The sequence below is a fragment of the Thunnus thynnus genome, chromosome 1 (assembly GCF_963924715.1).
Source record: "Thunnus thynnus chromosome 1, fThuThy2.1, whole genome shotgun sequence".
Lineage (NCBI taxonomy): Eukaryota > Metazoa > Chordata > Actinopteri > Scombriformes > Scombridae > Thunnus > Thunnus thynnus.
In genome coordinates, this window is record NC_089517.1 from 30,205,127 (window position 1) to 30,218,700 (window position 13,574).

General features: G+C 43.1%; 1 protein-coding gene across 2 annotated transcripts; it reads left to right on the forward strand.

The window, feature by feature from the left end:
• The first annotated feature begins 320 nt into the window (after positions 1–320).
• Positions 321–12,946, forward strand: sall1a (spalt-like transcription factor 1a). Of its 2 annotated transcripts, none has more exons than XM_067594993.1 (3): positions 321–1,218; positions 6,778–10,187; positions 11,282–12,946. In XM_067594993.1, exons 1-3 carry the CDS (start codon positions 1,146–1,148, stop codon positions 11,720–11,722), a joined length of 3,924 nt encoding a protein of 1,307 aa, XP_067451094.1. In that variant the 5' UTR covers positions 321–1,145; the 3' UTR covers positions 11,723–12,946. The 2 variants fall into 2 exon arrangements, with proteins under 2 accessions (XP_067451094.1, XP_067451102.1); XM_067595001.1 differs by lacking the exon at positions 321–1,218 and adding an exon at positions 3,722–3,893.
• Positions 12,947–13,574: the final 628 nt, after the last annotated feature.

Sequence of the window (13,574 nt, forward strand, 5' to 3'; positions counted from 1 at the left end):
CGTGGTTGTGAGACAGTCGCTCGCTAAAGAATAAATGTTAAGAGAAGAAATTAAAAGCTTTATTTATCCCTATTCAGATGAACAGCCTGCTCTCCGCTGTCTTCTTTACCACTGATCATCCCGGTGCGCACAAAGCGTGTGGATCTGCCGTGCGCAATCAGAGAGAGAGAGAGAGAGAGAGAAAGAGAGAGAGAGAGAGACAGAGGGAGAGGGGAGGGGGTGGGGGGGTGGAGGTGAATGGCAGCATGACTGAATAGCCCGGTGACCAATCAGATCCTCGATGGGCTGGGCTCCACATTTGTCCCAGTGCTGCACGGGCCCTCAAAGTTTGTTTATTCGCCGAATGCAGTGTGTGATGAAAACGTGTTAGTTACTAACCCCCCTTTCTACTAATAATAATCAAATGAAACTGATTGGGACGTCGGATCACACCGTGGACTTTTGGGAACGCGTACTGGTGCCATTTACGCACGGAACATGTTCGCGCGACCTGCGTTTTAGCGCACCGGCAGCCTCGCTTGAAACTCTGAAGAGAGTAGGTGTCGGTGTACAACACAACAAGAAGTGAATTACAACGATATTAATGCAAGAGCGGAGGACGGACTACCGAGTTGTAGAGAGAAGAAAGTTGGTTGGTTATCGCGGAGGTTTGAGTGCCGAGCGCCCAGTCAGCCCGCATCCACAGGGGGAAAAAAAAGAAAAGAAAAACTGTGATCTCTGCTTGATCAATGTGAAAGATTGAAAGATACTGTCGCAGGCATGGACTCGAGACGCTGACATTCCCCTGTAGAAGTCAAGATAAGCGTTGACTTGGCTAACAGAAGGGGTTAAACCGTATCCAAAGGGAGTTTGGAAAACCCAGCCTTTCTTCCCCATACGGATCAACTCATTGGGTGGGAGCTGAGAGAGAGACAAGAGTCCCCAGCAAATCAGGAGCTAATTGATTAAAGAGACTTCATTTGAATAGGAGGGGGGCTGGCGAGGTGCCAATCGCCTTTCAAAGAAGCCCCCCGTATGATTAATCGCAGAGCATTATTGATAATCATAACGGGGCACATGCGCGGTGGATGGGCTCGATTTACGTAATTTTTGAGAAGGTTTTGTAGTCATTTTTTTATTCTTTGCCTGCTGATGTGCCAGCCAGCATGTCGCGGAGGAAACAAGCGAAGCCGCAACACTTCCAATCCGACCCTCATCTGCCTTTATCGGAGCACAATGGTGAGTCCAAGTTACCAATCGCTCCCTTTATCCAAGCACTGTGCATTTCTCACACTTCTTTTTTTTTTTTTTTTTTTTTTTTAGCTCTTATCGTCTCTGTGTCCATATCTGTCCGTTAAAGTTAATACTTTGAATTGGGCTTTATACTTTTAGTTTTTGTTAGTTTCTTTGTAAATTCCATCGTCTTCGTGATTAAAGTCTGTACCACGTTTCAGATAACTTTACGCTCAGGACATTGCTTCAACTCACTTAGTTCCGAGTCAAATGAGAATTTAGAGCTACTTCTGTATTTTATCAATACGACAGACACCCTTATTGAAATTGAAAACTGTAAAAGATAAATAAGTTAAAGATAATAACGAAAGTACAGGGCGCGTTTCTCTTCAGGTTTACTTTGTGTGTGTGTTTTAAAAGTTTCAAAACTTTTTAGGCTCAGCTTCAGGTTTAAATCGCGTTTTAAATCTAACCGACAGCCTCTCTTAAAATGAGTAGCCGGCTTGATTGTCGGTCCTCTCCGAGGCTTCCCTGCGTTCAGCGGTCGCTCTCGGTGCGTAGAGATGGGCCACCCTGGCGCTCCTGCCGGGACTTTTCCTGGGTCCCGGGCACAGAAATTCCCCATCCGTGTGTTTCACTCCAGCGCTGTAAAATCGTACGTCTTTTCCTCGCTTCTGAAAATCAGTTTCAGCTAGACATCGCCTGTTTGAACACTAACGCGCTGTAAAGTTGTGTGAAAGGGGGGCAAACTTCTCCACAGAGCGCAAACGAAACACATCCTTTTCCAAATTCTGAAAATATCCCATCAATTTACTCATCGTTCATACTTTTTGTTCATATAGCAGCATAGAGAAGACCTAAGACATTCACACACCCACACTCGACTCCTCTTATATTACAAAAATGCAGCAGCAGCAGCAGAGAAAAACAGTCCCGTTCATTCTTACTTTAACGCCTTTAAAGAAACTCAAGTCTACACATGATGTTTTGTCTGCTGTGAAAATATTAGTGAGATTTTTTTGTTCGCTAAGTGAACTACACTCTCTTTTAACTGTTGTTGTGCCTAAAATGTGAAACCAGTTCATACAAAGTGGCATTCAGAACTGGAAATGCAGCACTGGAGCTCTTGCAGACTTTGAAAGGCCAGAAAAAGACAGTTAAGTTGCAATTAACTGTAAATCGTTTTGTTTCATTTTTGTCGGAAGCAGAATACAGAAGTTAAAAAAAAACTTAAACAAACCTACAGTAGAAAAAGATTCACACTTGAGTTTCGTAACCGAACAGGTTACGCTACATTGCAGCGTGTTTTTTTATTGACCGACCTTTCTATCATTGGACTCAGTAGCAAGAAAATAATGCTTATTTATTTTTCTGTAATTTAAAAAAATATTTAATTCCATGGAGGCGTGTCTCAGGTCTGTCATGCAGTCTGATCGAAATTTTCAGCCAAATGTTTAAATGTTTAATGTTTCAGTTTGTTAAAAGCGTAGGCCTATTTGCACACAAGTAAGACGTGCCATAAATAAAATGTGCTGATTAAATTTAGAAATTATTTCTGATGCTGGTTATACCTGTTGGATAAGGCATGTAAATTTTATGTGTACAATGTAAATATTCTCAAAGCCACGTTGTTTTTAGCACTGCCTGAAAAGCATGTGCAGGTCATTTGAAATGAACACTTGTTTCTTGCATAGAAAAGATATTTGCAGCCTATTTCACATGATTTTTAGGAACGTGGTGATTAAGGCAAAACCTAGTTAATTCCTGAATACTGTTTTTTCTGCATTTTCCTTTAAATCTAATAAACTTAATATAGAGTTACTTTTGTCACTAACCGTGGAAGACTGCAGAATGCAAAATATCTTAATTGTACCCAATACCATACCACACGTTAAAATTATTGCAAGTATCTTGTGTATGTAATTATAAGAGTGGGGACATGTTGTCTTTAGGTCTGGGGGTATTTAGCTGAGAGTGTGCTCACAGCAAATGCGCTGTGTGTCTTCTGGAGAGTTGTGGTAGCCGGAAGTGAAAACAGAAAGTCATTGTATTTGCGGCTGAATATCAATGATGCTGAGGGCCGTAGTTACTGGGAGGTCGGAGTGAGAGCCACAGAGGGTGGGATGTTGAGCTGTTTTAACCTTTGCCAGTGTCCCTCTGTGTGGAAGTGACAGGAGTTCAGGGCCCAGTGTGTTGCTCTCTACCTCGCCATTGACCCTGCTGATCAGAGCTGCAGGCGGCCCAGCAAGGCCTCGGCCTTTTTTTTTTTCTTTTAGTAAGTGTGTGAGAGTGTAAGGCCTTATCAATATTGTGGCCATCCCCTTTCACCCTATCAGACCGGCCCCCCTAGAGGGCAGAATGGCAGGGCAGCCCCCTTGTTGTTGTTGTTCCCTGCAAACAGAGAGTGCAGTTGCTTGTCATTTTGCCAGTGTATATGTGGTGTGAGTCTAGGTGTAGCCTGAAGGACTTGCTTTGCTTTTTTCCCTCCCCTTAAGCTTTAAGCATGTCACCGGGGCAGAGCTTCTGAGATTTGAGTCTTGTCCTGGACCACGGCAGCTTTAGTGGAACCCCATCTAGTGTTCAGTGGGATGAGTCCTGAGGGTTGGAGACGATGTGAGCAGAAACCCTCCTGAAGTTACAAGTGTCAAGAGGCTCACAGAGGCCCCCTGCGAAAAAATAATGTAGGATCTCTCAAAGCTCTCCGTCAACTTTTTCGACTAATCCTCACTTTCTTGTCTCTTATATTCAGACTTTGGTCAGTCTCTTCGAAGCTCTGTCCTCTGCTCTTTGTCTCTCCTAATGCCCTTTAGCCCTGCGCACTGCTTACATTGTGCTTTTGATAGAGACTCTGTGTAAGTTTTACAGACTCCATCTTCATACCAGCTTGACTTTATCTTAATTTTAATTCTGAGTTAATCCTTGCTATTTTGGGAATTAAGCCTAATGCTAGCATCTGTGCTGTTTGCTGTACTAGTCTTGCATGGGCAATGGATTTGTAGACATGCATTGATTTAGTTTTGATTCTTTTTTGTTGTCAAGTAAAGTAAAACATAGTATTGCACAGTCTAAAGGGTAAATATGCCATGTAAGCATTTAAGTTATTGATGAAACATGATCTTACACATTCTTATGTTTTGCACATTATTATTATTATTTTCTTGTCTCACATTCCAAACTTAAGGTAGAGTTAGTGAAGAGGAGACTGAGCACTGCTGCATTGCACAATTTGGTGAAAATGTTTTGCTCCAGTTCCTTGATTAGTTACATATAAATGCAAAAAATATTCTGGGAGTGAATATCTTCCGGTATCTCTTTTTTTAGGTATCTGTTTATTCTAGTGATCATTTTAATATTATAATATCGCTATTTGCATTTTGGACTCGCTGTTTTAAAAATAGTATTATTGAAAATCTTTTGATTTGTAGGATTTTTGAAAATGCGCTCTGCATAAAATATCGTCGTCTTTGTTCAAATATTAATTTGTTGGAAATTTTAATTAAATAAATATACAAAGACCCTTTCTAAAGTATGTGTATGACTGAAACGGTGAATTAATTTAATTTCAGTGAACACCATTTCCTCTCAACTAGTATATACACTGTGTGTGCTGTATTTTTTCTTTTGCTTCGTGTAGACTTAATGCACACACACATATATGCATGCACGCGCATGCACGCATATTTTATTTATTAAATCCACATCTTCCAAAAGTTTGTTAGACATAAGTTTTGGTTTTTTTTTTATTTTGTTTGGCTCCTATTTTCATCCTACTCAGTGTCATATGATTGGACTTTCTTTGCGCTAATTTGTGTACAGTCAGCCTTGAGAAAAGAGAAAAGGTGTTTATTTAATCCTCTCATTTCTCACACTATGAATCAAACACATTTTTTCAAAATTAACGCTTGGGGTGTAGGTAGGCGGCTGAGTGGGTGGAAGGGGGGATTTAACATGAAAAGTTATCATTAAAGTTGAGTCTTCCCTGTTTGCATGGTTTGGTGGTGTGAGGGCCAGGGTTTACTGTCATGGCAACTTTGCGTTATCTGATGTCTCTGAGCAGAGAAACATTGAGGGAGATAATCCCTGAATTAAACAGGATCTGCTTTGAGTCGACTGAGATGAGCAGGGCCAGGCTGTGCCGACGATCCCCGCCGCTCCCATGCTGCGCGAACAATGGGAAGGCATCCTGTCTCTCTGTGGGGCAGGGCTGCACTTCTCTGGGTTTCATTTGCAAATGAATTCTTGGCCCTGATGAAAGTGTTGAGGGGCCAGAGCCACAATGAAAAGGATTCATAGAGAAATGCAATTTGTAAATCAACTTGTATGTTAAACAGCAAGATTTTAGTGTGACAAAGAGGGAAAAGAATAAGGAAAGTCTTGAGCACAGCAGTGGCTCTGGGGGCAGGGCGTCGTCTTGCCTTTTCACTCCCTGACTCGTCCTGTTTATTAAAATGGAAAATTCAAAAACCTGATTTTGTGCGCATTTGAAAAGCGGTCATTACTTTTGTATTTTCATCTCAGTGACAGCTGATGTTTCTGTGCCAGTATTGCGAGTTCTGTGAGCTGGTGTGTCCAGTTTCGCAGTTTTTGCAAGTTTGTGATGTATACATTCTGATATACCAAGCTACTCTTCAGTTTTGTCCAAGGTCTTTTTTAAAACAGATTGTTGTTGTTTTTATTGGGGGTTTTTGTTGTTTTTTTCAGTTCCTTTTTTGTCCAAGAATTATTTACTGATGAGTGCCTTTTCTGTGGTTGACAATGTTTTGGGATATTTATTCACAATTATGAAAAAGAGGTCTAGTGACTTTAAAAAAAAACTCCAACATACTTTTTTGTCATTTTAATCATGACAAAGAATTTCATATCATAGGTATTAGATAAGTCAGTATGTTCTTTGTATCTCTTTCATTTTGTCGTCATTTGTTTTACTTGTTGTGTAGTGTTACCACATAACAGTCTGGATGCCACAGGCTCTGTTGTTCATGTCTCGCTGTGATTGCTGCCTGAGTGGATACAAATTAGTTTAGTGACATAGATAACCTGTCCAAGATGCCCATAGTTGGCTGAAAATGAGCAAAGTTGACAGCAAATTGAAAGTCTAATAAGTCCTTCAAATGCTTGATTTGCGCCGAGTGGACAAGTAGACTTTGAAGGGCATAGAATATAGGAAATCAATGCCTTTCTATGAAATTTCATTAAGACCCAATGTCCTTGCTTCACTCTATTCTATATTTTGATGGATTATCTGGAGAAAATGATTACCTTTGGTTGGCTGATGAAACCCAGATGTACATCTTCAAAGATCACTTTTAAGCAATATTTGAGTAGTTCCCATTGATTTTGTATCCCCTCTTATCGTGTTTCAGAGGCCACTGCATTGAATAAGGCTTTTTCTCATTTCTGTTGGCTTATTGTTGCCTTTCGATCGTTGTTTTTGTGAGCACATCAAGGGGATAAGTGTAAAACTGATTAACTTAAGATTAACAACAATGGAATTTGAGGAGATAAAGCTGCTTCTTCAGCTGCAAAACATTTCTAATCACTAATCCTCTGTTTCCTCTTTTTCAGGGGACACAGAACTTTGCTCAGAGGACCCCCCCTGCAAGGAGTCAGATGCCCATGTCTGTAGCAGATGTTGCGCTGAGTTCTTTGAACTATCAGATCTTGAGGAACACCAGAAGAATTGCACTAAGAATCAGTTAGTTCTGATAGTGAATGAAAATCCTGCCTCCCCCACCGGAACTTTCTCGCCTGGGTCTCCTCCCCATAATCCCGATGACCAGATGAATGACACAGCTAATAACACTGATCAAACAGAGTGCAGTGACCTTTTGGAGCCTACCACTCTTGAGAAAGACGAATCCATGGATGTGGACGTTTCCGGAATGAGCAGTGGTCATGAAGAGGAGGGCAGTCATACAGAGAGTGGGAGCCCCATCAACACAGTCGGCAGCCATGGTGGCAGGGGCACCTCTGGTCCCGCAGTAGGTACTTCAGCTATCTCAGCCCCTCTACCTCAGCTTAGTAACCTGACTGAGCTGGGGAACTTCTCCATGATCAACAGCAATGTCATAATTGAAAATCTGCAGAGCACCAAAGTGGCTGTGGCCCAATTCTCCCAAGAGACCCGTTCCACTGGGGGCCCCAGGGTGGCAGTGCCAGCCCTGATGGAGCAGCTCCTAGCCCTGCAACAGCAACAGATCCATCAACTGCAGCTTATTGAGCAGATTCGCCATCAGATATTGCGACTGGCCTCCCAGTCCCCAGAAATGCAGGTGCCCCCAACCTCTGCTCCAGGCACAATGGGGCCTGCTGCCAGCCCACTGACCACACTCAGCTCTCATCTCTCCCAACAGCTGGCTGCAGCCGCAGGCCTAGCACAGAACCTGGCTAGTCAGTCAGCCAGTATTAGCAGCCTAAAGCAGCTGGCTGCAGCGGCACAGCTACCTCAGTCCAACCCAAGCAGCAGTGAGACATCTCAGAGCATTAGCACACTGGGGCCATCAACAGTCAGTGCCCAGTCCTCTGACAAGAGGCCGAATCATATGAGTAGCCTCCACTCTCAGCTCAGCAACTCCTCACTAACTAAGTCATCCACGCCAGCATTTGGAATAGGTAGCTTACTAAGCTCTGCAGTGAATCCCCTTCTACCTCAGCCTCCACCTGGAAACCCCATGTTCTCCAGCTCTCTGCCCAGTGTTGGCACCACCGTAGAGGACCTCAACTCTTTAGCAGCTTTGGCCCAGCAGAGGAAAGGCAAGCCGCCAAATGTCACTTCATTTGAACACAAGAGCAGCTCTGACGATGCTTTCTTCAAGCATAAGTGTAGGTTTTGTGGCAAGGTGTTTGGGAGTGACAGTGCCTTGCAAATCCACCTGCGCTCTCACACTGGCGAGAGACCATACAAGTGTAATATCTGTGGTAACCGCTTCTCCACCCGTGGTAACCTGAAGGTACATTTCCAGCGTCATAAAGAAAAATATCCACACATTCAGATGAACCCCTACCCTGTTCCTGAGCATTTAGACAACATACCAACAAGCACTGGCATTCCATACGGCATGTCTATGCCCCCTGAGAAGCCTGTCACCAGCTGGCTGGATAGCAAACCAGTTTTGCCCACTCTGACTTCCTCAGTCGGCATGCTGCTGCCACCAACCATGCCGAGCCTGCCACATTTCATCAAAAAGGAAGATCATTCAATAGCCATAACTAGCCCTTCTGTTACTGCAAAAAGTGACTCAGGTGCTACTGAGCCTTCAGCTAAAAGTAATGATGGAGTGTCTGAAGAGGGTGAAGGTGCAACTCTGCCTACCTCAAATGGGAAAACTGAAGAAGGCAGCCACTCCTCAGGCATCATGACAAATGTGAGCTCTGCCTCAGAGAGCACTACCGAGTACACAACATCAAACAGCCCACCCATGATGACCAACCCACTCATGCCTCTTATGTCTGATCATTTCAAGGCTAAATTCCCCTTTGGAGGTATTCTGGATCCTCTCCAGGGGTCAGAGACCTCAAAGCTACAGCAGCTTGTGGAGAACATTGACAGGAAGGTAACAGACCCAAACGAATGTGTCATCTGCCATCGGGTGTTGAGTTGTCAAAGTGCTCTGAAAATGCATTATCGCACTCACACCGGGGAAAGGCCCTTTAAGTGTAAAATCTGTGGCAGGGCTTTTACCACCAAGGGAAATCTTAAGACCCACTACAGTGTCCATAGGGCCATGCCTCCTCTTAGAGTCCAACACTCCTGCCCTATTTGTCAGAAGAAGTTCACAAATGCTGTGGTTCTACAACAGCATATTCGCATGCATATGGGTGGGCAGATCCCCAACACCCCACTGCCAGAGAATTACCCAGAGTCCATGGCCTCTGACACTGGCTCAGTTGAGGAGAGAAACTTTGATGATTTGGACAACTTCTCTGATGACAATATTGAAGGAATGGATGAGGGCCCAGATAGCAGTGTGCCAGACACACCCATGTCTGCTGATGCATCCCATGACAGTCTATATAACTCCCCATCTCCCCCTGAAATGGCTAGCCAGGAAGGGCAAGAGAAAAATGGCCAACAGAATGCCAGCAATAATGAAACAGAGGAGTTCCAAGTGAGCCAAATGAAGGCTATAGCAAATGGCTTAGTGGAGGGGGATTGCCTCACCAATGACTCCTCGTCGCTGGGAGGGGATGTTGAAAGCCAAAGCGCCGGGAGTCCAGCTGTGTCAGAATCTACCTCCTCCATGCAGGCGCCATCTCCCACTAGCATGCAGCCACAAACACACAAATCCCCCAGCCTCGAAGAAAGGCACCAGAGGGCCTTATCCTTGGAGCACACCAGTGCAAGCCTCTTGCACTCTCACCCTTCCAACATCGGAGCCCTGGACCTGACATCTGTCAATCCCTCAAAAGACCCCCTGGGCATGATATTCCCCTTCCGTGAGCGTAACACCATCAAGAACACATCCTGTGACATCTGTGGGAAGACCTTTGCTTGTCAGAGTGCCTTGGACATTCACTATCGAAGCCATACCAAAGAACGACCATTTATTTGCACGGCCTGTAACAGGGGTTTCTCCACCAAGGGCAACCTGAAGCAGCACATGCTAACTCATCAAATGAGAGACCTGCCCTCACAGCTCTTTGAGCCGTCAAACACCAGCCTGTCCTCAAGCCCAACCCCTTCCCTCCTCTCTGTAGGCTCTCTTAACAAACCTGAGGTCAACGGCTTCCTTCATGTCCTCCACCCAGAGAACAAGGACATGCCTCCTGGCTTGGTCACATCATCTGCCTCCACTTCCCCAGTGCTTTCCGCTGCTCCCCCACGTAGGACACCCAAGCAACACTTCTGCAACACCTGTGGGAAGTGTTTCTCCTCCTCCAGTGCTCTACAGATCCACGAGAGAACCCACACTGGGGAGAAACCCTTTGCCTGCAGTATCTGTGGCCGAGCTTTCACCACCAAAGGAAACCTCAAGGTAAATGTCAAAACATCCAGAAAACTGTTGGTCTCCTAAAAGTTTGTGCATGAGAATGTTTGTGAAAAATGAGTCTCAGAACTGCTGTTTAGTTTTATACAGCGTGTCAGTGCACTACAAATCGGAGTTGGTAAGGTTGTATAATTAATTAAAGGAACGGCTCTGAGAAAAAAAATACCTTAGTGGAAAGGCTGAATCACACAACTAATATGATTATTGGGTAAAAAATTCCAGAATGTGATCAGCTACGAATTATTCAATGCACAGAATTAATCATCAGTGGCAATCATTGTGAGACAGGTCAGTCTGTAGTTTTCCATAACAGATTGTGTGAAAACAGTTCAGTGACCTGAATCATTAAGGAAAGAATCCTGTTCAATGATCTACAGACACTGGGGAGAATTATGCGGACTGGATAAAATGATGGCAATTATTTTTGAGGTATTGGTGAATCCTTAATCCTAGACAGGAATTTGGGATACTTTTTTTAATTTTTAAAGGTTTTGGTAAATCAAGCTCTGGCTGTTGAAGAAAGGTCTTACACAGACATAATATATTTGCATTTTAGTTAAAGTTGCTCCACTACACTAGTATAGTATAGCACAGAAAAGTCTTTGAACGTTTTTGTAGTAGGTTGTACATAAAATAGCTTAAAACATAACTCTTTCAATGTATCTTTCTAGGATTATGAAGGTGAAAAAAAGTGTCACCTTTGTCATGGAAAGGGTATTGGCAAAGGTGAAATGTCACATGTAACACTGGCCAGAGCAATGAAATTGGACAGTGCAATTTTACCTCAAGTCCTGTGGTCCCCCTGTGAGATGAGCAAATTAAGGTTTAGAATAAACAGCATGTATCTGTCTTGCCAAAGTAAGATCTCACGGCATAGGCAACTCACTAGTCTGCTGCACCCAGGGTGTGAAGCTATTTTAATACGGAGTTGAGCATTATTATTATTTTTTCCATTGCATCATCTCATGTGCAGCTCTTGTGGCCAAGTTTGTAAACATCACTAATTTTCATCCCTCTCATTGCTCTGTCTCTCTCCTCCCTCCCTTTTATTCCCTTTCTCCCTCCTCCCTCTCTCTGTGTAGGTTCACATGGGCACGCACATGTGGAACAGCGCTCCTGCCAGACGTGGCCGCAGGCTCTCTGTGGATGGGCCAATGGCCTTCCTGGGCACCAACCCAGTTAAGTTTCCTGAGATCTTCCAGAAGGACATGGCATCAAGGGCGAGCAACGGGGACCCGACCAGTTTCTGGAACCAGTATGCTGCAGCCTTCTCCAACGGTCTGGCAATGAAGACAAATGAAATCTCTGTCATTCAGAACGGAGGCATCCCACCCATGTCAGGTGGTGTGGGAAATGGGGGTAGCTCTCCCATTGGTGGCCTGACCGGCAGCCTAGACAAGCTACACAGCACGGAGCCCAATGCTGCTCTCGCCGGTCTGGAGAAAATGGCCAACACAGACAACGGAGCCCACTTTCGGTTCACACGCTTCATGGAGGACAATAAAGAAATTGTCACTAATTAGAGTGTATGTCCTCAATTGCGCACAGACACATGGAGATGCCAAAAGGCATACTGTACACATATGTAGACACACACAGAAGAAGAAAAAGAAAGAGAACAAGACAGGGACAAAATCAACTGAACTGCTTTGCTCGCCATTGAATCTTTACGAACATGAGTGTGAAGATAAGTTGCTTTTTTTGTACAATGTACATGTTATAGTTTTAAGGAGCTTATTTATTAGTGATTATAACCTTGCTTGAAACCAAGTGGAAGCATTAACAGTTAGGTTTTTGTTTGTTTTAATGCCAGAATGGGTATGTATGGGTGCTTAAAAATGTGCTTTTGAAACTTAGAATATCTGGGTAGATAATCTTACCTTGGCATTAAGTTATTTTCTTTCTGTAGTAGCTATAACCGAACTGTCGATGTTCATGTGATGCATTAGCCCTGTAATAAGCAAACAGACTTGCTGTAAATAATGTACACTGATCTTCTGTAGATGGTCTAACATCTGTGTGTTCATGCGCCCCTTCCCTCATCAAAACAAAACATTGAAATTCAGGCAAGGGACTAAATGATGTGGTAGTTCCTTTCTTTCCAGTTGCTATACTTTTATTTTATTTAAGGAAGACAAAACATTGAAGTTTGCTACATTTCAAGGGTTTATTTAGTGTTAACTTGTTTTGTTGTCACTGTTTATGTGTATTGTACTTTCTACTTTTTGTTTACTTCCATATTTTTTTCCCTCTATCTCTTTTTTGTTGCTCGTATTTTGGTGTTGTTGAAAGCAAGACAGTTGCTAAGAGGGGAACATTCGGTCTGGCCTTTTTCTTGGTATTTGGAACTGAGACAGCCAATCAAATGAGCAGGATTCTCCTTTAGTTTCTCAGCTGGATTTCCACGTTGCTGCTATGTCCCAGCATCCTCACTGACATCAAGTGCAAAGTTGTGTGTTGAAGCTTCTGTAAATATGTTCAGATGTGGAAATACAAACTCCCTCATAAGAAAATGTACATATAGCTCACACAAGAAAAGTCCATCATGGCCAGGGGACAAAATGATAGTGTTTTTATAAATATAAATATATATTGGGTTTGACAACCTTCGGACTGTTACATGCACTTTCTTGGAAAGTTGGAAGATCTTTATGGGTCCAGTTTCTCTACACTTTAATACCTACTAACAACTAAGATACTGTAATTCTTTACTCTAATAATCAAATACATCAGTTTTCCAAAAGAAACATTGTGTGTTTGTGTGCCTTTATTCCCCTCTTTTTTGTTTTTCATATTAATGTACATATACTGACAATTATTATCTCATATCTAGCAAAAAATAATTTGAAAGAAGAGCAGCAGTAAAATAAAATAACTTTTTTTTTTTCCTGTGAATAATGTGTGTTTAGGGTCGGTGTGCAGCCTAAGCATCTCTTTTCAGTGTGTGTGCGCTGCAAACAGCAGGAGCAGAATCGGAGGCTTGGATGCAGTCCTTGATTGTGCGAGCCTCCCTGCTCTTTAACTTAAAATGATCGCCGTTTTAACCTCATAATTTCCGTTGCCAATCCTTGAAATTGATCGCTAATCCTTGAAATCAAGTTGATTTAATGCTTTTTACGCTAAAAGAAAAAGGGTTCCTCTTGTCACTTATTTATGCACGTTTACCAGTTGCAATTTTAAAAAGTCTCAGCGGGGAAAACGTATTATTTTGCCTGAACAAGCAAGTTAAACAAGCACAATTCAGCAGCTGGACTGTTAAGGTGTTACGGATTCAATCGACGTTTTATGTGTCTTTTGAATATCTTTTCCCTCCTTGATAATGTACGTTTCATTAAGAATGCGACCATCTAATTAATTGCCACAAAGCCCCAAAAG